The sequence below is a fragment of the Gymnodraco acuticeps genome, unplaced genomic scaffold (assembly GCF_902827175.1).
Source record: "Gymnodraco acuticeps unplaced genomic scaffold, fGymAcu1.1, whole genome shotgun sequence".
In the NCBI taxonomy this organism is placed as follows: Eukaryota; Metazoa; Chordata; class Actinopteri; order Perciformes; family Bathydraconidae; genus Gymnodraco; species Gymnodraco acuticeps.
The window spans coordinates 2,688,434-2,712,995 of NW_022990459.1; the positions used below are offsets into that span (position 1 = coordinate 2,688,434).

Consider the following 24,562-nt stretch of genomic DNA (forward strand, 5'->3'; position numbering starts at 1 on the left):
TTCATTATTTAGAATGACTCATTTTATAATCATATATTATATTACTGGATATATATATTATTATTATTATTAATGCATTATTAAGTGTATTACTTGAACTCTGCAGCTTGTAAAGTCGAGCTAAGTTAATTACTTATATTGTTGGGTAACTTTATCAATAATATGTCATAATGTATTGTTGTTATTTATTTGTTATTAATTTTTATTAATTTATACAGCTGCATTAATGTAGTGAAGTAAATCAAGTAGTAGCAACAATATACCAAACATCAGGCAAGCTTAGATATCTGCCACTATCAGATTATTGCAGATATATCGTATGGTGACAGATAATATACAAGAAGTTGCAGTACAGAATGTTGTTTGAGGTCGTTTAAAACGCCATTACACAATCTGTCCACCAGAGAGCACCGACGTGTTTTTTTTATTTACTGCGGTGGAAAATACGTTTACTCTAGTCTCATATTTCTGACAATATGTTGTGCAGTTGCAGAGTGCAGCTAAGTAGCATCATTTGCATCAAAGTAGGCTACTTGTTCTTCACTTATTTTCCCACTTGCAACTTTATACTTCTGAAAATAAAGTACTTATTTGATTCACTACATTTATTTTATAAACATTTTTACTTTGCTGATTCAGATTAGCCTATCAATGTAAAATATTATTAGCAAATTATTAAATAATATTACTGTAGATAAAGACTCAATAATGTACAAAATAATACATCAGTGATTATAATTCAATAATGGCTGCAGTGTTAGCCTACATTATTCTGAATGGGCCCATCCCATCCCAACTACGTTTACTTTTTGTAGGCATCTTGCAGACTATTTGTTAGTAGCCTATATTTGGCAACTACATTTAATATAGTAACATATTGAATGCAGGATATTTATTTGTGAGTGTTTATACACTGTGGTAGTCTTGGTACTTTTACCAATTGTATTAAAAGGTCTGAGAGTAGGCTTACTTCCACAACTGTTTGCTTTGCAACAAGCAATGTGTGTTTAACAACCACCACTGCTATACACATTTATCTGGAGATGTATTTGGCAGGTCTACAGATACATGAACAAGTAAACGTTTAAAAAATATACCTCAAATTAACAGTGTATTATCATGTTAGTGTTATTCTCCGTTGTTTAATACATTACATTGTATTGCTCAAATAAACGTACAAAATGACCTTCTGGCTTAATGATTAAACAAGGATGCGGATTGGTTGGTTTACTTTTGTCTCTTCTGTGATTGGTCAATCCACCAGCACCTGTTGCGCGACCTGAAGAAAGTTTGGCAGCCGTTGAGATATTTAGCCAGAGTGGGCCGGCCCATTGTTATCCAGGAGAAGGGGGGGCAGGGAAGTCATGTCCGGAACGTTCAGGAAGAAAACTAAAAGCTGACAAACGGGTTTCTACCTTTTCTGAGGTGAGGAATGGAGTGCTCCAGGAACTCTATCCTCTTCACAGAAAACTTTCTAACTTCTGCTAGGATGTCTGGAAATCAATATTAATTTAAAGAAAAATGGCGTCGCCGGTGAAATTAAACGGAACCGAACTTTTGGAAGTTGACATATGCGACGGTGTATGTTCCGAGGACGAAAGCGGCGTTTTCGTCAATTGTGTATCCGCCTTTCAGGAGGACTTCTCCGGCTTCCAGCAGTGGACAAACTCCACCGAGTCAACTTATGACACATCATCGCCTCCGGGACAGCAGGTGCCCTCCACCGGGGAGCACGAAGCTCCACCTGCCGCTGTTAGGACTAGCGCGGCAGGGGACAGTGACTCTGAGACCACGGGCGATGGAGTCAAATTCATCAGGTCTAGGTCCATAGTGGACTGTCTTTTGGTGGAGCTTTATGAGACGTACAACGGTGGTAGCAGGAGGAATTTGGACAGCTGGGATAGCTCCACAGAGGCGTCCGGATCTGATGCTTTCCTCGGCCGCAGTAACTCCGGGTCCAGCTTCCTCCAGGAGCTCCAGGAGAAGCACACAAGGAGGCATCAGATGAACTACCTGGCACAGAAAGGTGAGGGGTCTGTTCATTGATTGATTGGCTTGGGTCCAATATGGCCTGGGATGTTTTTAGATCAACAAAGTCGCAAAACACATGCGTTTTTTTATACAATAAGCAGCAACAGTCAAGGACATGCTACAAGGACCACAGATGGAAATGAACTATTAGCTATAATCTGGCATATTGCATCTCTTCTCTTTGCTGAGATTAATGTTTTTGTATGCATGGTCCTTCTATAAATAAATACAAAACAATGGAAAACAACATGGAAGAAACCATATTTTAGACTCCTCCTAGCATCACAATCAATAAAGGGGTTCACATTTTTTTAATTATAATAACAAAACACAGTAAGAAAGAAATTAAAGCCTTATTTTTATACTTTAAATGATCCTCTGACTGTGGGCCTGGGCTTTTTTAACTGGTCAAACAAATGTGATTATTTGTTCAAACCTGTGATACACTTTTTATTTTCATGCATTTCACAAATTAGGCATACATTTACCATACATATCCATCTTTTTTAGGGCTGATATTTTGATATTTGGATGTGGTATTGGTGTTCAATATATAGGGATGGGTATCGTTTGAAATTTATCGATTCCGATTTCGATTCCGGTTCTGCTTATCGATTCCGGTTCTTATCGATTCCCCGTTTCGATTCCAAAATTGTAAAATAAAGAGGTCAAACGTTTAGATAACAAAAATATATTTATTCTTAAAAGCTTTAACTGAAATTGTTACTAAAAAATATACATGCAATACAAATGTATTGCACAATAGCTGTGCTTTATTTTAACTGAGCTATGCCTGTGGCAAGCTATTAACAGGCATTACACTTTGCCTTTTATTTTTATTTTTTAGTGTAGTGGAGCCTCACTTCAGAGTGTTTACCGCGACCTATCTTTGGTGTTATGAAGTGACTGAGCTCGTGAAATGTCTACGGGAGGGCGGGGGAGCATCGCTGCGGGGAAACTGTGGACCTCTGTCGCCTGTCAGCGCAATTTATATGATGCCGTTTAAAAAAATGAAGGGCGGTGCCGGACGTCAGCGTACCGAGCCGGCCGTCAACGGCCCGCTGACGACCGGCCGTTCTGTGATTCTCCAGGTCCGCCCTGTATTCCACCGGGTCACCGCAGCACCGCGGTGCAGACGGACCCGCTGGAATACAGGGTCTACCGCGTTTAGGAACCGTTAAGCAGAACCGAAATTGTGTATTTTGTATGGGTACCCGGTACCCGGCATTTTCTTATCGGTTCTCATCTGGAACCGAGTTTCGGTTCCCAACCCTATCAATATATCTGCTAGCTCATACATGGTGGCAATATTTGTTTTATTTGAGATATTTAAACTTTGCCTGAGAGCTTTATTGGTGTAATACATGAGGCAGGAACATCTAATAGCAGACTTTCTGATAATACATAACCATTATTTTACGAGGAATATGTAAACAAAGTGATTGATTAAATAAAAAAGCAATATATCTGCAGATATGTGTACAATTTTTTTATATAGTGTAAATGTTATGTAAATTCCCCAGCATAAAAGCACCTGATACAGAGAACTTCCATTGAAAAATAAAATGTATTGGTCATTTGATCTGCTTAGCACTCTCGGTGTATGGCCCGCATACACCCTACACATGATAATAAATAAATTGTGTATAGTCTTGTGATAGCCATGACTAAAGTGATTAATTATCCATCTATGTGAGCTAGTTGTAAATCACAGGAGGGGTTTTCTTTACCTTCAAGTCCTTTTGGAGACAGACAGAAAACAGTAGGAGACACATTTAATAAAACAAGGCTCCAGTGTACCATCATTGAATTTATGAATTCAATTAAATGTGCCTGTAATCAGATTGAGGATTTTGTTTGTTGCCAAGGAGGTTTGCAAATACAAGGGATATGTTTTTGGTGCATTGGTGCATACATAAACAAAGTAAGAGATCTTTAAAAATGAAAAATATGAGTTGCTTTTAAAAAAAGGTTTATCATGATATGTAGCAGGTATGTGTATAAGGCCTCACTGTTTACAGGCATGCAGACCTTTAGACAAACACACTCCAACACAGAGGCTGATGAGTGTGTTGACAGCTCGTTTGAATGGCCTCAGTGTGTGCTGATAAACACTGTTTCCTCAGTCGTGAGAGGCATGTTGCAGGGAGGTCTACGCTGCCATTGTTTCCTCTGTTCAAGTAGAATCCTACAGTAAACAGTAAACACAGACAGGCCTCTGAGCGCAGTGTTTGCTCTCCACACACACACACACACACACACACACGTACATGAGGCTCGGTCGAGTGAAACAATGCTGCCATCAGGAAGAGGAAACCCTCTCATAGTGCTTCCAATAACAATGTGAATACTTGTGATTACGATACAATCCTCTTTAGTAAACGTTTAACGGTGGAGGCTGCTCATTAGTGTGGTTAAATAAGTACACACATTTCTAAGTGCTCTTTTTAGTGTCCTTTAAAGGAGACCCTGCCACCTCCTGGGCAGTGTCTGCAGGTGATCATGACCTTTGACCTCCTGGAGAAATAGTGATAATATGAAAGGTTCAGCTACAAAATATTTTTGAAATGTTGATGAGAAGATGATCAGTTTTGGAAATATGACTAGTTTTATTACTTATGATTCTGTCGTTTGTTTTTATTAACGTCCTTGTCTTTAGAATGCAAACATTGTGAAAGAATGCCCATGCAATCGGAGCGCTAAAGCAGTTTAGATTGCATTTAAAAAGATCAAATACAGAGATAAACAGTTTTTTGATAAGCCCATACTGCATCATTTGATAAGCACATACTGCATAGTGATCCCTTTTTTATTTTCACACGTGAACATAATAACAAAAACAATCATCACGGATCTGTTTGTGCCCCGTTTAGTTGAAATTCAGATTTGATTGATCTTAAAACATTTAGTCTCCATTATTGGAAGGATGGTCTGTGTTCATGGCAGTGCTCTGGTTTTTATTTCATCTTTGCCTGCAGCATGGGAAACAGGCAATCGGAAGAGATATCCTCATCACATGTTTTTAAAACTATATTAAGGGGCTTTACTTAGATAAATGTAAATGTCATATTTAACAATGATTCGCTTAAATGGTCGGACATCCAATTTCTGAAGCATGTTCATGTAGAATTTGTCAGTTGGGAAAGAGTTTTATTATCAGTTTTAGAAGTGGTTTAGGATATTTAACATTTGATTTTCATCCCAACATGCAGACAACATGATTCACGTCATTGCAATGTCTACCAGGATTAAACCTGCGATTTCTGTGTTTGTCTTTTCAGCCCTGGAGGAGCTGCACTCAATCATCCAGGAGGTGAAATATCGTACGGGCCTGCAGTCGGCCAAACTGCTCCGCCAGCTGAGGAGACGGGACCGACTGAACCACAAAGTGCAGAAAAACTACGACATTATCACCGCCTGCCTTCAGGCTGTCTCACAGAAACGACGTAAGAATACACACTTATCTTCTTCCTGCTTTAATACAAACAAAGATTGGTCTTGTTGTGTGTTAACTTTCAGGAAGAGGCCTAGACACTGAAGTGCTCTTAGAGGCTGGGAACTGAGGAGACATGTATTAAAAGTGAAAAATAAAAGTCTTCCAGTTCTTTACACTCACTATGTTTGTCCTAGCACTCCTATCACGTGTAGTATGGAAATAGGTCCTACATTTACATAATATCCTGAAACATACAGGAGACTGAGAGCACATGACCACAAGAGAATCAAATATTAATTTTCATATCCCTAATCTCCCAGCTACTCCCAGAGCAGCCTTAAAGATCATTTAAATCCATCGGGAATGTCTAATGTGGTTATCTTGCTTTTCATGTTACCTGCTTTTTTCTGTCAACATACAGCTTGATTACTCAAAAGCAGGTAGGGTACACAATAATACCATAATATACACATTTTATTGTAACGAGGCATTGCACGTATGATTCAAGCCTGGATGTGTCAATATCTCCAAAGCAGCAAACTGTGAAGTGAACATGGCTGCATTTGAAAATGTGCTAAATGCTATCGCTGTGATTCTTTCAACTGGAAAGTGACATAAAGCATAATAAAGTACAGTCATTTTCCACGGCTCAATTGCGTTGTGATCTCTTAATTTATGGCCATTTATTCTGTCTTTGTTGTCATCTATGGCATTGATCCATAGTATCTGCATTTTACCTATCATGCAAAATGCACTTTTGTACGTCTTTTATACATGAATATGTGTCCCCGGTGTTCCAGGGAACTCACCAAGTGTCAGAAAATACAACCCTCTCTATTTTCCTCCATACCCAAATCTCTAAAAACGGGGCTGCAACGGATCTGATACAGACTGATCCAGATTTGAATTGTTTTGATGTCAGAAAAGTGGTGCTCTGCCTATATGGCCAACTCTCCACCTATCAGGGGAATGGGGGGGTTGGGCCATTGCTGCTCGAAAGCACTGGAGACGCTGTAGTACATATGCCAGGCCTGTAAGTGGCGCTGTAGTCTGCCACAAAAGCAGCGAAGAAGACTTCCCTTGCATGGTTGCCATGGTTGCCCTTCTGTTTATTCTCCCCTCTGGCTCTTTTTCTCCCTCCCAGAGGCAAGCGTTTGCTCCCGCTGCTGTAATTCAATGCAATCCCTCCCCGTCGAGGCAAGCACTGTAATTCTCTCCGGTTAGTCCACCAGCAGATGACAAACACCCACCTCTCCGCCTCTTCCAAGGAACGAGGGGACCGTGCGGCAGAGTTTCAGTTACATTTTTTTCCGCCGGTCAACATGTCCGTTAAAGTTTAAATCTTCCGGACAAAATTAGAAAAGTGCCGGTCAAAGGTCTTCTTTGTTATTTATTGAGCTTTAAGACAAATGAATAACGACTCTATATAATCATATAAGAATAATACACGGTGGACAGAGATCTCTTTTTCTCCCCCTCTTCTGAGAGCCCAGCAGCTGATCTCAAAGCATGCTCCCCTCTCCTGCAGGGGGGCGTGGTCAGCTGCAGCTCATTTGCATTAAAGCTACGTCACAGAATCAGCCCCTGCAAAAACGGGCTGGAAAAGAGCAAATGGGGCGAAATGAGGCATGGCTAAAATGCAGGATCTGTTTGGTATTTTTGAAAAAAAAACTTCACAGACATGTTTTATATAGGTATGGCCCTACAATATATTATTCAAATATAGCATGATAGAGGAAGTGAGTTTTCGGTTTTCATGATGGAAAACAAAGTAGACTTATCATAGCAGTCCTACAATTGAAACATCTAGTGGCAAGGTCATTAATAATGCTGTGGCACATCTTCATCATCAAGGATGTTTGCAGGGATTGATTCTGAACGACATTAAAACTGGATGTGTTTTCCTTTCAGGAAGCACTTACTGCACCTGTAGCACTGAATCATAATGTCATCATTGATTTAGTTATTGATAAAATACGTGACATGGAAGTTAGTATAGTTGACTGATTTGTGTCTGGTCATGTAAAGTATGCTTGTATGTTATTTAAGGTACATTCTCCATCTGAAACAAAGTAAGGAGAATACACTAAAAATATATGTTTCAGATCATTTTCCATTGTGTGCAATCCTTTTACCTGCTCCTCTGTGATTGGTGCAGATTTATTTATTTTTGTCAGAAAATCTGGTTCCAGTTCTCTCTTGAGAATGAGATCACTTAATGAGATTATCTGAATTAATAAAGGTTAAATTCATGTATTTTATTTTTGATTAGCTCATACGTGATTAAATGATTATTAAGCGAGCAAATTAAAATATACATGTTGTGTATTTTAGACTCATTGCTCAGTGATGAGTGATTGCTAGACACCTATGTATCCCCTACGGATCAAATAAATGCAGCAGTTTGAAGGAAATGATTTAACAATATGTAAATAAGTATGAGTGAGGAAACAATGCCCCATTTGAAGAAAAAAAACACAAGCGATAATAAAGGGTTATGTTTAGGGATGCACGATAATTATCGGGCCGATAATTATCGGTCCGATATTAGGAATTATGACGTCATCCCGATAAACCCGATACCAGTATTAATAGCCCCGATAATATACAATATATTTTTTGGGTGAAAAAAAGACTGCGGTGTGGGTGGATTGGGATGAGGGGCGCTTGTTTTTCACTCGGCTCCTCCCGTTTTGCCAGTACTGTGGTATTAGTGGTTTAGGAAGAGGGGAGTTCTTCACAAATCCAGCGCTCCCTAACTCATGCCTGGCTGTGACGTAAATGGTGTGCGGCCGTGAAGCCAGGACAGTAAACAAATATGTCGTCGGTGGTATGGGCGTTGGAACTATGTGCAACTCAAGGCATATGCTCGAACCGGAGCTGCCTGGACGCTGCAATCATGTTGCGCACTATCCGTGCTGAGTGTGCTGACTTTTCGTACAATGTCCCACTGTCTGGCTTCCTGCATAAAGTCAAGTGCTCGGCGCAGTTGTGGCGAAATGTCGCTCCTCTGTTTTCATTTAAACAGCTCCTTATATCCGTTAGCGCAGCTAGCTAGCACCAGATGCTAACAACAACAATGCACGCAAGGTCTCTCGCTCGCTCGGGCCACACATACACACACCCTCCCGGTCCTCCCAATAGCCAGTCGGTGCCTGCCGGTGAGCGTGGAAGTGTGGTCTGCCACAAGCGGGCGGCAGGAGCGGGGCTGTCAGCATCAGCTTGTAGATGGTATTTTAAACTCGATGCGCTCTGAAACTACGGGGCGGCCGAGGACAAAAAATACACATGCGTTAATCGCGTTAAAATAATTAGTGGCGTTAAAACAATTTTGCGTTAACGCGTTATTAACGCGTTAACTTGATAGCCCTAGTTTTTATAAATAATTGTATTTATTTTGATATTGTTTAATTTTATTTGACTCCAAACTAGCGCAGCTGTCACAAACCAAATGTCCCTGAGATACATTTGTTATTCTGGTGTTTAGTATTAGTTCAACCGCTAACTGGGTTAAGAAGCGGCTCCTCTCCTCTCTCCACCATTACCAATACCTCATCCTATCTCTGTCCTTCCTGTACCTCCTCCTGGTGACGGCAGACCGGAGGAGGAAGAGGAGGCGTGAAGCAGCAGCAGCAGCAGCAGCACTACACCGAGCGGCTATTTTTTTACATTTCCTGAATCATATTTTATGCAGATGTTTGTGTCGCTTGAACGTGGACGTTGCTGCCTCGCCGAATTGTGAGAAGAACCTCTGTCATTTTCATTCGGGAACACAAGCGATCCCCGGAAGAGATTTGAATACGTTTAATCGATTAATTTCCCTTCAGGATATAGCTTTATATGCGCAGCTGTCTGATGCACTCCCTATCGGAAACAAGGACATAAAGACGGGATTATTGAAGCGGGACAAAAGGCGATGATAGCCCGGATCTAGCGCTCTGATCCGCGATGAGGCAGGACAGGCTCCCCGCCGCCGGCAGGAGGCTGAGGGCGGCGAGGCGGCGGCAGCAGCAGGGGTCGGGAGGGGTCGGGAACATCATCAGCAACGTCCTGAGGAAGAGGAACGGGATCTCCCGAAGTGCACCGCGGCTGCTCTGCACCTTAGAGCCAGGTTAACACTTCACCCAATGCGAGCACGTTTGTTTCTGCTAACTGTCCAGGCGATTCACGATTGGTGTCATTATACTCTAATTGTCCTTTGCTTGATGTGATCTGTAAAATTGGTAGTAATTGTCATCTTTAAGACATTTCGATTGTTTAAATTATTATATAAGATTATCAAAATGATGGCTGGTATATCGAACCATTTTGTATCAGGCATACTTTTGACACCTTTTATAGTTTTTGGAATGATGGCTCAATAAACTGATAAATATTGTTTATTATACCCCCTCCATCCATAGCCACGTGACTGTTTTACCAAATTGTCAGCTGCAAATTACTTAAAATCTGTTTAGTACTTTTTCAATCCCAGATGATAGACCCCCATTGCTGTTCTTTAGTTTGGAACTGAATTGTTTATTCATAGTTTCTGTCCCATGTTTGATGGATAAGGTTTTAGGAAATACAAAGAAAAGCTTTTTGGATAAACGAAAGCCACACATCTCGTGTTCATAACTAAAGACAGCACATATAATGGAGGAATACATAGGTTTTGTAATAATGTTAATGTGATCCAAACAATTCATGACACAGCAAAAATTCTTCCATCTCCCAGATATTTATCTAATGACGTAGAGTTATTTGAACACGATTATACTTCATAACATCTTTAACAAGTGTAATCTTGTTTATGTGTGAAGCCAACCTAGTTTTCTCAGTCTTCGTTCTTTCGGCTTTATTCACAGTGAGGAAGTTCATTGTTTTAGCCTAAGGTTTATTCCCAAAGACTGAACACTTGAAATGCTCTAGAGGTCTTTCTCCTCCCTTTATCTGTCTTTCTTGATCACCTTCCCTTTTTTCCTTTCTCTTATCCTTCATACCTTACCTGCCTCCCCCCCTCTCTCAGTAGTCAATAATTAATCTACTGGTTTAATTCTAATTAAATTCCCATCTGGAGATATTAAACCTTGCCCTGTCATGCTGGCCTCAGCCTCTGGATCTCTCATGTTCCAGCCTTGGATAAATACCGCTTCAGTGTCAGCTGTGTAATCTGTGAAGGGAAGGAGGAGGGCTTCCGTGTTAATCCTCTCCCAAAACTCAGAGGAAATAAAGCGACGTAGAATGGCGCAGGAAATAACGACAGAGGCGGAAGAAACAGGTTAAACACACGTTTTGTCTTTTTGCAACTGGCTGTTTTTGCAGTAGACATTACACTTGTTGTTCTGGTGGTGCGACCGGCTGCATTGTGTCGATCCTCCGGAGAAAATGGGGCAGCAATGGCCGCTGTTGGCTCAGTGCCGACACATGTCAGGACCTTCCCTCTTAACTTCAGATCAAAGTTTCATTTCCGTTTGGTCTTCGGCAGGGGTTAGCGAGTTTAGCACACTAAATATGTTCTAAATGAGTGTGTGTGTGCGTAAACGATGTTTTTGTGAAGCGGAGATTAAACGCAGATTCAGCACTAGGCGGAAGTGGACAGCGACTCCGTGAATCGCCCAACAGCACAACAAACTGTTATTAAATCCAATGTTTTGATACGATCATATCTAAAAATCTTGCTTTGTCTTATGTTACTATTAAGTATAGAGTTGACATACATTTCTCCAATACTAAAACAACTTCTGGGGTTTCCTTAGGTTTTCTTTTTGATGAATTTACGACGTTTAGTTTATATTTGTGGAAAGCATAACACATCGTTTGAAAATAAGAAATGATTAGTTACAGGAGGAATTGGAATGAAGTTATTTTAAAGGATCTTATTGCATTTTTTTGGTCTGAAAAATAGTTCAAAACAATGGGGGCTCATAAATGTCCTTTGCTTGTATGCTGCCTCGTCATTGGTTGATTCCCTTTTCATTTATAATATCAGCCAATAACAGCTTGTTGTTGTTTTATTACAGACTGATGCTGACTATCTATCGTAATATAACATTTGGGAACTTTGGAATTTTGTCTCTTAGATCTGATTCCACACTTAACCTTCTGGTGTCTTGTTTGTTTGTTTTGTAGGAGTTGACACAAGGCTGAAGTTTACAATTGAACCATTGCTGGGAACGAATGGATTCCAGCAGGTAAGAAGTCAGAAACCCAAACGGATATTCTTTTTTTAGGTTCCTGAAATACTGAATGCCATCTGTTGGACTACATTTTCAACTACAGTAAAACATATATTATTCTACATAAAGTAATAGTAGTGTATTGCAGGGGTTCCCAACCCCCGGTCCGCGGACCGGTACCGGGCCGCGGAGGTGTTACTGCCGGGCCGCGAATTAGCTGTGAGTTTATCGTAATATTTGCAGAATTATAAATATATAAAAATATTTTATCATAATATTTTTTTTCGAAAAGTGTTTCATTTCTGCACCTATACCAGTCATATTATTTCATCCAGTAGCCTGGTTAAGCTTTCACTAGAAAACTGTTAAAAATGGCTTTTATGATGTTCCGAGGGATTCGGCGGCTCAGCCTGGTCTCAGCCTCTCGTGCGCAGAGAAAGTTACCGGTGCGCCAAGTAGGAAGAGGAGGGCACAGGAGACAACCGTTTAATTGCAGACTGTTATGTTTATGTGGGGAAATGGCAGTGCATACATTATTTGAGATATATTTCAAAACTTCATTTTAAGGACATGTCGGCCAGGGGTGTAGAGCTATTTGTTTAAGCACCGGATTGGCAAAACAGTAGAGTAAACCATTCTGCCTTGATCTATGAATTAATGTCCGGGACTCTCACGGTATCTGCTGCCCGCAGCTGTTTTATAGAAGGAAAACCTCCTTCACTTGATGAAATGGCTGCAGCATCAGGAGGCAGCGGGACGTGTAACTCCGCCTCTGAGAAGTGCAGCACCAGCGGGTAAAGATGTGCCTTTTTACGCACCGCCTTCGCTGTGTTTACCTTCATCAGAACAGCTTAAGAGTGACTGCAGGCTGCTACGTGTTAACCACACACACCTCTACACACATCGAACTGCCCGATTACTCCCCCGTTTATTAGTTTTATGAAGGAGATGTCCAGTCACCAAGGCGCATGATGTGTGTGTGTGTGTGTGTGTGTGCTCTGCTCAGCTCAGCTCTGTGTTTGACACCGGCATTTGTTTTCAAATGACCATGAACAGTAATTTACACACATCTGGCTAGCTCCATAGGTAGCCTATATGCGGGTGTTCCCAAAATAAATTAGTTTAATCTTAATCTCGATGTAGTGCTAAATGCTGTCGGACGTGCACCGGAACGAACGTCACTATCATATCTTCTGAAAACAAATGCCACACACACACACACACACACACACACACACACACACACACACACACACACACACACACACACACACACACACACACACACACACACACACACACACACACACACACACACACACACACCTCCTTCATAATGCGCCTTCGCCTCGTTTTCCCAGCATTCACTGGATTATCCGTAAATCATACAAACAAAACCAAAACGTTGATTTTACTGTTTTCCCGTTTTGGTTTAAAAACTGAATAACGTCGGTTTTCCGTTTTTCCGAAAAACCAAAAAACGACACCGGTTCTTTTTTAAACATTAATATGTTTTGGATGCATCTTGTTCTAGTATTTGTTCAGGCTGTTACATACAGCCTCTGTTGCTACCTGCTGGTGGTGAGTACATTTTAAAATCAGTTCAAATTGACAACCGGTCTGCCATATTTTGTAATGTATCTGCCGGTCCTTGGCACAATAAAGGTTGGGAACCCCTGCTGTATTGTACTGGTTTGCACTGTCCTCAGTGGCAGATAATTCAACATAACAGCGTGTTTTTTCTTCCCCACAGTGGTACGACGCACTTAAATCTGTGGCCAGGCTCCCTACAGGGATACCAAAGGAATGGAGAAAGAGGGTGTGTAACCTAAACTAATCATATCATATGGCATTTCTGGGACATTATATTCCAGGGGTGGCAATGCAGTGAAACGCTGAAAATGTAAGGAGTAGATTATTATATATATATAAAATTGAAAAAGTAGTCTTGTAGTTGTTCATATAATTCTGCATAATCTCTGTGCCACAACCCTAAATCAAAAATATCCCCCGTATAAAAGCCATCTTGATAAATGAGCCCTTATTTCTCTTCTTTGTTTTGTACCAAGAGGGTATTTAGAAAAAGAAAGTGACAAGAAAGGTGTGTTTTCTTTATCGTCAACCTGCAGGCAGAATTGTGTAGCCTTGAGAGAGACCGCATAGTCATAAAAGAACAACACGCATAGGCACTTTGTCTACAACGCTCCATTAATCTCACAAAATAACTTTGTCTCTTGGGAGGAGAGAGCGGGAAAAGGAAGTGATTAGTTCCATCTTGTCAGGGGAAAAGTAAAAAATAAAACGGTTTCTTTTTCCTGATCTTGCAAAACAATGAATCACTTTGAACAACGGACCTCTTACACCAGACAACTTTGATATTGTTCTATTATTAATGTGCTTTTTCTTGGTTCTTTGTGTGTTGTCTTTCTGCAGGTGTGGCTAACGCTAGCAGAACAGTACCTGCACACTATCTCTATAGACTGGGACAAGACGCTTCGTTTCGCCTTCAACGAGCGCAGCAACCCTGACGATGACTCGCTCGGCATCCAAATTGTCAAGGTAACCAGATTGCAATGTTGGGGGTTGAGAGGAATGTGAGTGCAAATGTTAAAGTCTATATATGTAGATTTACTAAAAACACTGACAGAAAAAGCATGAATGAGACTGTTCAGTTACGTTTTGTATTCTTTTTTATTTTTCACCGTTATTTGTTTAATTTATTGAACTTTCTGAAATCTGAACATTTTTGTTTCATATAAACAACAATTTTCCAATTACCCCAAATACCTAATTTTTTATGAACCTTGTAGAAAAAACTGATTTCTCATGCAGTATCCATTTCTTTAAGATTTAATGTAGTTAAACTTTACCTGACAAAGTAGTGTTTTCAAACTTTAGCAGTTTGAAATGATCCTAAAATATTGGTCTCGTTGTTCTGGCGCAGATTACTGTCTGCCATTGAGATAAGTGGATTCAAGCTTTTATTTTACAAGTGATATTCAGGAAGTGCAAAGTAATGATGACTTAAGATGATGACCAAAAAAGAAACACATAGCCATCTTTGATATTCTTTTACTGGCTGTATAAAGATATATCCGGAGGCAGGGCAGGTGGAGGGTGTTTGCCTCTACCTGTGCGTCAGAGAAAGAGAGGACTGCATCATGGAAACTCTGCAGCTGTTTTCTATTTCTCAGTGACTCACACATTCAACAGAGTAATGGCTGTTTCCATCAACAGAGCAAAGTCCAACTACCTGCTTCTCATCAGAGTTTCTGAAACAATTATTTATACGCCTGGTTAATGACTCGTAATACAACGATCCATACTGTCCATCCTCCAGGACCTGCACAGGACGGGCTGCAGTTCGTACTGCGGGCAGGAGGGGGAGCAGGACCGGGTGGTGCTGAAGAGGGTGCTGCTGGCCTACGCCCGCTGGAACAAAAGTGTGGGCTACTGCCAGGGATTCAACGTACTGGCTGCGCTCATACTGGAAGTTACAGAGGGCCACGAGAGCGATGCGCTGAAGGTACGCACACGGAAAGAATGAACGCAGATTTGTAATAAACGACCAAATGCTCAAACTAAAGTCAAGCTGTGTTAAAAAGGACAAGTCTTTATATCAGGAGTTTAAGACATATCTCAGAGAGACTGTGGGCCTTGCCTCAGAGAAATATTTGAATGATCCCCCTTTACCTTCGTAGTTTTACTCAATTCATCGACCGTGACCATGCGGTTTTATCCAGGCTATGATTGTATTCCATTGACACTCAGGGATTGAGCCAATTAAGCTATCGTCGTTTGACATAACTTCAGACTAAAACAAATACATGAAAAGACTACAGTTTCTCTATCTCTCTTTTAATCATACTTATGTGATCTTACTCTGATAACTATTTGTTATAACTCGTGTAAAATGTGTTCATTCCAATTCCCTCAACCCCCCCATGAAACTGCTTGCAATGTCCAACTTCAAAATCTTCTTTTGATGATCTACATATACGGCACTACGAGTCAATATAATGAATTGGTTACTTCCTGGTAGCGTTTCTATGTTCCTTTCTGCCCTTTAGTATTTAGCAATGATCAAACGTCTCCGTGTGTCTCGGCTCTCTTCTGTGTTCAGGTGATGATCTACCTGATTGACAAAGTGCTGCCTGAGAGTTATTTTGCCAACAACCTGCGAGCATTGTCAGGTAAACACAACGACCCCAAACATGCCGATTCATGATTGAAGAAAACAGATTGTAAAAACTTGAATAACTTTAGCCTGTAAATAATCCAGGAGGTGAATTATTAACATGGTTAACTCGATGGTTAGCAAGCTAATTTATCAAAGCAGACCTTTAAACATTTACAGCATTAATCATCAATCATAAAAATCATTTAACATGTCCAGTACTAACAGGTCTTGAATCTGTATTGCCTCCTCCTCTCAGTGGACATGGCGGTGTTCAGAGACCTGCTCCGCCTGAAGCTGCCCCGACTGTCACAGCATCTCCACCAGCTGCAGAAAGCTGCCAACAAAGAGGCCGGAGGTACAGTGTGTGGTGTGTGTGTGTGTGTGTGTGTGTGTGTGTGTGTGTGTGTGTGTGTGTGTGTGTGTGTGTGTGTGTGTGTGTGTGTGTGTGTGTGTGTGTGTGTGTGTGTGTGTGTGTGTGTGTGTGTGTGTGTGTGTGTGTGTGTGTGTGTGTGTGTGTGTGTGTGTGTGTGTGTGTGTGTGTGTGTGTGTGTGTGTGTGTGGCAATGCTACCTGATGATACTGTAGCTGTTAAGGTGTAACATGTCTCTTTTCTTTGCATGAAAGTGTCTAAAAAAAAAAAAAAAAAAACTACTTTTATATTTAGTTGAGTTGTGTATGTTATAGTAAAATGTTTCCAACAATCTTCAAACCAAGAGAAATGTGTAATTTTATCAATTTCTTTGAAGTATGCATCAGCGTTAGAGTTGCCCAATTAATTTAAATGTTGACGTATTTGTTAAAATATCATTTGTAATTAAATACTGTAGAGCTTTAGAGTATCAAGGCGTAACATTCGTACTCTACCGACTTAATATTTGTTTGTTTGGTACAAATCCTCAAAGAAAAAGATGAATAGGAATAATGTGGGTTTGTGAATGTAGGAAACTTGCCTAATCTCACAATATTCTTTTTCTCAGGCAGCTACGAGCCTCCGCTGACCAATGTGTTCACGATGCAGTGGTTCCTCACGATGTTCGCCACCTGCCTGCCGGCGCCCACCGTGCTGAAGATCTGGGACTCGGTGTTCTTCGAAGGCTCCGAGGTCCTGTTTCGAGTCGCACTCGCCATCTGGGAGAGACTGGGAGAGTGAGTGGACCAGCACAGGAATAATGATTTGACTTCTGTTGGGGGTTTTGATTAACAATTTAAACCTTTGTGCGTCCAAATTCTGCCTTTTTAACGGACATTAAATTAGACCATTGTCATGCTCAATCATTTTTAAAATGATTGTGTATTTGCTGTTAAATATTGTTTTAGTTAATCCATGAATTTCAATTGGAAACATGAGACAGTAGAAATCTCCACGGGAACTCAAAACAATGATAGAATATTTGTGCTTCTTTCTTGATTTGTTTTGCTTCATGATTTTGCTTCTCTTCTTCTCCTCATGTCTCAATCTTTTTTTAAAACACTACTGATGTTTGCCTCCCTCTCTCCAGGAGGATCGAGTACTGCCACTCAGCAGATGAGTTTTACAGCACCATGGGATGTCTCACTCAGGAGATGCTGGACCGCAACCTCATCGATCCTCCTGAATTCATGCAGGTAAAAACCGCTCATACCTCTTTTACAGTGATGGAAGTACTCAGATCTTTTACTTAGTTGAATTCGCAATACCAAATGTACTCTGGTAAAGTACTTTAAAATGTAACTTGAGTGTACAGTACTAGCGTTGTACTACAACATTCCACCAATGCTCTTTTGTAATGTTTTTGAACTGACTTGTTTACCGTTATCCTCATTGTTCAGGAGGTTTACGCCATGGCTGTGTTTCCATTCCCTCAACTGGCTGAGCTGAGAGAGAAATACACGTACAACATCACTCCGTTCCCCACTTCAGTCAAATCCAGTGGAAGGTTTGTTCTCTACTTAGAAATGATAACAGTTGACCAATGAAATGCCCTTAAAGATACTATTGGCTAATACAAAATCAGTGCATGCATTTCACAAAAGTAAAAAAGCATCGCAAAGGCTGTCTATAAAAAGGTTTACAATCAAAGGAAATCTGAAATCAAATATATGAGTTTAAATGTGTGAGATGGTGTTGATGGGACATGTTTAATATTGTTTGTTATCTTAATAGTGGAGGTTTGGGCGGCTGGGAGAGTGATGATGATGCCGAAATGGACGATGAAGACTCTGTGGTGACGGCGCTCGGCTGCCTCGGGCCCCTGGGTGGCCTGCTGGCCCCCGAGCTGCACAGATACCAGAGGCACCTCAAAGGTCAGCGCACTTTATTACACAGGATTTCAATAGAAGCCGGTAGCAAAGACCAACAGACTGCCGACCCAAATCCCTGTGTCCTGCCCTCAATTTAACTCGGAGTACAAACTGTCTCTGATCTGATTCCTCCAGACAAATCCCCACTTCCTCCCCCTTCAACGGCTCCTCCAAAGATAAAAACAGCCAGAGGGATTAAGCCTAAAACGTTTTTTTCGCTCTCCACCGATTTAAAATGTACTTCACAGAGAAAGTAGTGTTTGATTTTGGATCTCAGCACAGCTGTTTCGTCCTTGTTCAAAAGGGAAATATAGCTCCGTTTAAACAGCTAACTGTATCAACTGAACATCAATGAATGATCCTCACAGTGTACTTTATCATATAATTACAGGAAACAACAGGCTTCTAAAATACATCTTGGTCTTTGCAACACAAAAAGAGGAAAGCTGATGAAGAAAGAATAACTTCAAACACGCTGAACTTTTTCAGTAGAGCTAAAGAGAAATCAAAGAGAAAGTAAATGTCAAACACTTTTGAACAAAATGCACTTTTCCCCTCGTCGTCTAAGGTCTATTTTCAAAGCATTGTGTTTACGATATCATCAAAGGCGAAAAACAGGCTGACTCATTCGCATCAAAGGCCTTTGGAAATAACTTAAGACAACGTATTGCTGCAAAACAGCCTCAACCATGTACAGAATGTAATTCAAGAAACTTTTGGTCATTTACATTTAAAATAAATACAACCTACCCTCCTGCAAGTCTGTTGTCATCTTCCCCTGATACCAACGAGAGGCTTTTTGTTTTGTGACTCAGCTGAGTGAGAAAATAAGTAAGAAAAGGGGCTTTAAAAGGCACATTGGATTTGTCTGCTTCTTTGTGTATTTTGCTTGAATGTTTGGTTCCACTTCTTTAAACCAAAGCCCTTTACTATAATCTTCAAGCCTTTTTCAATTCCTCCTTCAATCTTTTCTGGCTTTCAAAGAAATGGAATAAGGTGAGGCATTGCTGGGTAAAAACGTGACATCAGTGTTTCCTCTCTCTACCTCCAGACCATCGAGGGGAGCAGGGGAACATCGCAGAGCTGAGCCCCGGAGCGGTGGGCGCTGCAGGGGGAGCAGCAGCAGGAGGAGGAGCCAGGGCGGAGCATCAAGCAGCAATCAACAGCATGATGATGGAGAGGATGAGCACCGACATCTGCGCCCTGAAGAAGCAATACACACGCATCAAAAGGAGGCAGCAGCAACAGGCTATGCAACTCTACATACGCACAGGTGGGAGGAACCATTTTAACATTGATCATAACTTAACACATTTTTTAAACTTCAAACACCTTCTCCGTTCATTGCTAGGAGCTTCAACTGTCACTTTAGGACATTACAGTATGTGGTTTTGACAGTGGAGCTACTTATGTCAGATCTTGGTGACGGTAGCAAATAGTACATTTCATTACAAAGATTTCTGTCATACTTTTCAGACACAACATGAGTCAAAATGGAACTAAGGTTGTATGTTACAAAAACAAAATAGTCAATTTAATTTAGAAACGTTGTCCTTAATAACCTACATTGTTTAAACATTAGTAAATAGGCATGATTTTTTTAAATAAACAAAAAACATGTAGGCCATAAATTAAATACACTTTGTGGAGCACTATTTACTGACAGTGGCAGTTAATGTCCAAGTCTTTATTCAAACAAATACAAAACAGTGCTCCCTCTTCTGTAAATAACAATGATTAAACACCGCTGGGGCTCTCGCTGGGTAGAGGGACGGAAAAACATGCATTCAGCAGAAAGTCCGATGTGTGACCATGATGTGTGACTCGTAGGACTTGGAACTGAAGTGGCGAGTCCAGCTGTTTTCCAGGAGCAGCCCGACAAACACAGCGACAGTACCGACCCACACACTGACGGTACTGCTGTCCAAACACTTCTGAAACTCTCGGGCTGATTTGAGGGTCTTAACTGAATCATTTGGGTTTCAACTGAAGTCATTTGGGGATTTAAGGAGGATAGTTGAAAGCGTTAAATCATGGGTAAGGTCTACCATGGGTTTCCAAGACAGAGTTCCAATTGAATATTTCCTCAGTTCAGAACATATAAAAATGTCATGCTAATTTTAAACATAGAGAGAAAAAAAAAACCTATAGGAAAAACAACGTTGGAAATCTGTCATGGGAACTTCTGGCTCAAAATATTGAATCCTTTCCTGGTTGTCTATAACTATAAACTCTTTGACTAACACTACTGAATCAGGTGTTGGTTGCTCTAGTATGAATAATTACTATAATGCTCTCAAAATGCCAAAGGGTGCATACAGGAATGATTCACTTTGTTAAACAGAAAACATGTCCGCATCAAAAGAAGTTAATATAAATTGTAAATATGCGTAGATGCATATTTTAGACTTAAATGAGAGGAGTACTGTAGACTGACGGGCATTTTGAGAGCATTTTTTAAACGTGTTCTTTGATTTAATAAAAATAAATATATGTTCAGAGGGATGCTGTGCCTGGGACAACTGATGATGGTTGTCCTTTTTTCAGGTGGTATATGCAATGTCAATTAAATATATATTTAATTATATTCAAAATAGGTTTTTGGAGACACCTGTCACTGCTGCACAAAAGACAAGTCCTACATAAGCATAAATCAACTTTTTTAGAACCTGAACATCTTAAGATGACAGAAGATAACACAACCATAATTGAATAATGAAAAAACACTCTGCTTTTAATGCACCATTATTTCTGGAGCATTCTTTAGGGTTCATTTAACAAAACACTAATGATGTCTTCAGTATTGACAGATGTTTCCTAATAACTTGTGTGTTTTTTGGCTGTATCCTCAAGGATTTCCTGGTCTGGGCGGACTCCTATCACTAATGTTAACAACTTCTACTTCCTTCTTTTTGTTGCTCCTCCCATCTCATGCTGTTTAACTTGATGATAATCCTTCAGAGAAAACTTTGGGCGCCCTCTAGTGTCTGATGTTGCTATGAGCAGCTGCATGTATTTATAAATGTGACTCAGCTGATGCATTTATATAATCAAACGTAAATTAGGGCTGCTCGATTATGGCAAAAATCATAATCTCCATTATTTGGGTCAATAATTGTAATTGCGATTATTAAAAACGATTATCCATTTATTTTGAAAACAATTTGAACAGTATGTTTTTAACAGTTGATTACCCTGAACTTTAAGTATAACTCAACTGAAAAACCAATACAAAAAAAATTAATACAAAATTAATAATAATAAAACAATAATCGTTATATTTCGATTACGTTGTTTTCGTAATCGTTGCAAGCCATAATCGTAATTGCGATATAAAATACGATCAATTGAGCAGCCCTAACGTAAATAGTTAATTTCTGAGATGGCTGTAGTGCTGACACAATTAATTAATTTCTAAATGTATAGATAAGCAATCTGACAAGTTTGTAGTATAAATACCTCTTCCGGATCATTCATTTTACTATATTGACAATTATTTGAAATGAAGACTCATTATAAATTCAATATATTTGTTTCTTACATTTTTGACAATTGCATTACCTTGTAACACAACTTAGGATAGACAGTTGACAATATCGATCATTTCTTAGAATCATCAATTTTGTAAAATATAATTGATAACGAAAAAATATGTTTAATGGCAAACAAGTTCTTTAAGAAGTTATATCGGATACATTTCAGCTCCTATCAAATTCACTGTTGCTTCCTGTTTTAATGTGCTTTTGTGTGCGTCTCCTCACCTTTCACCCCCCTCCAGAAAAGTGCCCAGCCACCCGTGTACTGCCCTCCCAACTCAACCCTTCGAGCACCGTCATCAATCACCTCCTTCTGGGTCGGAAACTGCACAGAGACCCCCGGGGCTCTAGACCCACCTCACCTAGCACCTCCACCCTGCCGGTGTCTGGACCCTCTTCCCTGTCCCAGAGTCAGGGCTCCCCGACCAGGCAGCGCTGTGCCTCGATGCTCTCCAACAGTACAGGATCTCCAGGGAGCTGTGGAAGAGGCTCGGGGTCTCCCTGGCGCGCTCATGTCCGGGTCCATCGAAGGAATATAGCCATGGCTCGAGAACAGCTGGGCTTCGGAGATTCAGAGGAAAGGGAAAATGAAGAGATTGAAGAGGAGAGGAAGATTGAGGAAAATGAGGGAGTTGATGATGAGCTGAAAGAGGGGAGCGACTCCTTGGTGTCTCCTGATCCCTCTGGTTCAGTGTGCGAGGAGGCTCCACAGGTGGCAGATGAGACAGAAGTTGCAGAGGTGGTGGTGCAGCTGGACTGCCTGGATCTAGAGGACGAACCAAATCTGACCTCCCCCGACGACGCAGATTCACAACCCACATCACCAGAATCTGAGCCTGCACCACAAGTTCCTCTTCTCCCTCCTCCACCATCCTTAAAAATACACCAGGAGTCCGACTCGTCAGGTTCAGAAAGAAGCTCTGACAGACACTTTACTTTACCTCCACCTCACCACTCCTTCAACTCCTCACCCTCCACCCTGAGTCCGTCCCCCTCTCCGGTCCCCACATTGGCCTCTCTTGCCCCGTCTAGCTCATCCTCTCCTACGCCACCTTCCACCCCAGTGCCAAGCTCCACATCCTGCCTCCGATCTTCCCTTTCAGCTAACGACTTCTCCTCCACCTTTTACAAAACTTCCTCCCCCTCCACTCCCTCACTTTCCTCTATATCTTCATCATCAAGATCTCATTTATCCTCCTCCCCGTCAACCCCAGCGTTATCCTCCACCCCTAAACAGCAGGTCTATTCCCCATTCCCAAGCGTGAAGCAGCCAAGAAAATCAGCAGCTGCCAGAAACCTCGGCCTCTACGGACCTACATCCAGAACACCAACAGTACACTTCCCCCAGCTCAGCCTCAATCGCAGCAGTGCTGCTGGCACCACAGGGGCCCGATGAAGACCTCCACACTCCTGAACTGATGCCACAAACACAGTCATTAAGTAATATGAACAATAATTATTTAACTACACCGTGTTGCCTCCTGCATATGAGTTCACCCATATCTTAGCTGAAGATAGAACGTTATAGACATGTAGAGTTCAAATGTGCCCAGAATTGCTTGATTATTGCTGTTGAAATGTGAAGATTGTATTTCCCCTGATAAAGGGGTTATCCTGAAACAACAAGCCATTGCAGATAAATGTTAAAGAAGTAATTGACTTTGTCTCTTCAAAAGTGGTTTGTACTCCTATAGAAAAGGATTCTCCCTGGACTGGAACACAAAGAACGTGAGAAATGCTACCTTCTACACTCGTATTGACATGTGGCATCGAGATGAAGAACACTCTTTTCTTATCTGAAAACACAATAGCCATACAGTTGTTCTATGCCAAGTATTTCAAGAGATACCTAAAAATGGCTGTTAACGAAGAATCTAGGTTCTTTATTTGTCAAACGAATAATGAATATGTAATGTTTGTGTGCCCAAAAAAACACTTCCAGTCTTAAAATGTTTGATTTTCTTAAGCACTAAACATTGGTTCTTTCTTCACTCAGTCTGTAACTTGGTTGTTTACCATAAAGCATGTAATATATCTCTGTCAATAATGAAATAAAATGAATTAATGAATGTTACTCAGCTTGGCCAAGGATTATTTTGACCATTGGTGTGCATGCTTTGTAAATGTGGCACATCTAAATATAAATGCAGAAACATTACTGTCACGCCGTATTACTGTGTTCACATAAAATACACCTGCACAACATTTCAAAGGACACCATGTTGATTTCCTTTTATATTCATTATTGTCCCACCAAACAGAACGCACTCTTACTCTGGAACATAATAATAATAATAATAATGTAGGAGCCATTTTATGGGTGTTGGTGTGTCAGTTTATTTAAGTTATAGTGCAATATTATTTTTGAACACTTGGTGGCGGGGTTTAGCTGCACCGGGTGTATATAAAGAGGTCATAGGTGACAGGAGAGGGGAGGACACAGAAGGAGAGAGCATACCGATTCCACCAGCCCGGCAGATGCTCACAACAAATTATACAGTAGAATTAAACCCTGGTATGTAAAACGCTGAATAAAACATCATTATAAACTGCACCAAAGGACCGGAAAGTCATCTGTTTGTGTCTGCGTCTGGATCACTCTTCAGCCCTTCTGTGAAGTAATGGCAAAACATATATAGGACATAGAAACAGGAAATTGCCATTACATTAAGTGGAATCGAACTCTATGAGTAAAACTAGACAATAAGAATCACTTCACATTGGATTAAGGATCATTTTCACCGGAAACAAACAATTGGATTATTGCACAATCGACATCGTCATCCCGGATCAGCTGGACAACACGCCACAATCAGCTGGCGATTGTTCCTACCTGCACTCACTGAAGACGTCGAGAGCCAAGGCCGGGTATGTGCACTGTGCAGCATGATAAGTGGATTGTATTGGAGACATTAAGCTGTATTGCACAATGGCTTAGTAA

At 40.8% G+C, this 24,562-nt stretch overlaps 1 protein-coding gene across 5 annotated transcripts; it reads left to right on the plus strand.

Moving 5' to 3' along the window:
• The first annotated feature begins 1,334 nt into the window (after nucleotides 1-1,334).
• tbc1d30 (TBC1 domain family, member 30) lies at nucleotides 1,335-23,699 on the plus strand. 5 transcript variants are annotated; one of them, XM_034226050.1, is made up of 15 exons: nucleotides 1,335-2,026; nucleotides 5,313-5,477; nucleotides 11,579-11,640; nucleotides 13,379-13,444; nucleotides 14,059-14,184; nucleotides 14,966-15,151; nucleotides 15,749-15,818; nucleotides 16,062-16,160; nucleotides 16,783-16,951; nucleotides 17,305-17,410; nucleotides 17,615-17,721; nucleotides 17,949-18,088; nucleotides 19,137-19,358; nucleotides 19,916-19,999; nucleotides 21,864-23,699. In XM_034226050.1, exons 1-15 carry the CDS (start codon nucleotides 1,522-1,524, stop codon nucleotides 23,015-23,017), a joined length of 3,261 nt encoding a protein of 1,086 aa, XP_034081941.1. In that variant the 5' UTR covers nucleotides 1,335-1,521; the 3' UTR covers nucleotides 23,018-23,699. The 5 variants fall into 5 exon arrangements, with proteins under 5 accessions (XP_034081941.1, XP_034081942.1, XP_034081944.1 ...); XM_034226051.1 differs by lacking the exon at nucleotides 19,916-19,999 and having other exon boundaries at nucleotides 1,337-2,026; XM_034226053.1 differs by lacking the exons at nucleotides 1,335-2,026; nucleotides 5,313-5,477 and adding an exon at nucleotides 9,073-9,578.
• Nucleotides 23,700-24,562: the final 863 nt, after the last annotated feature.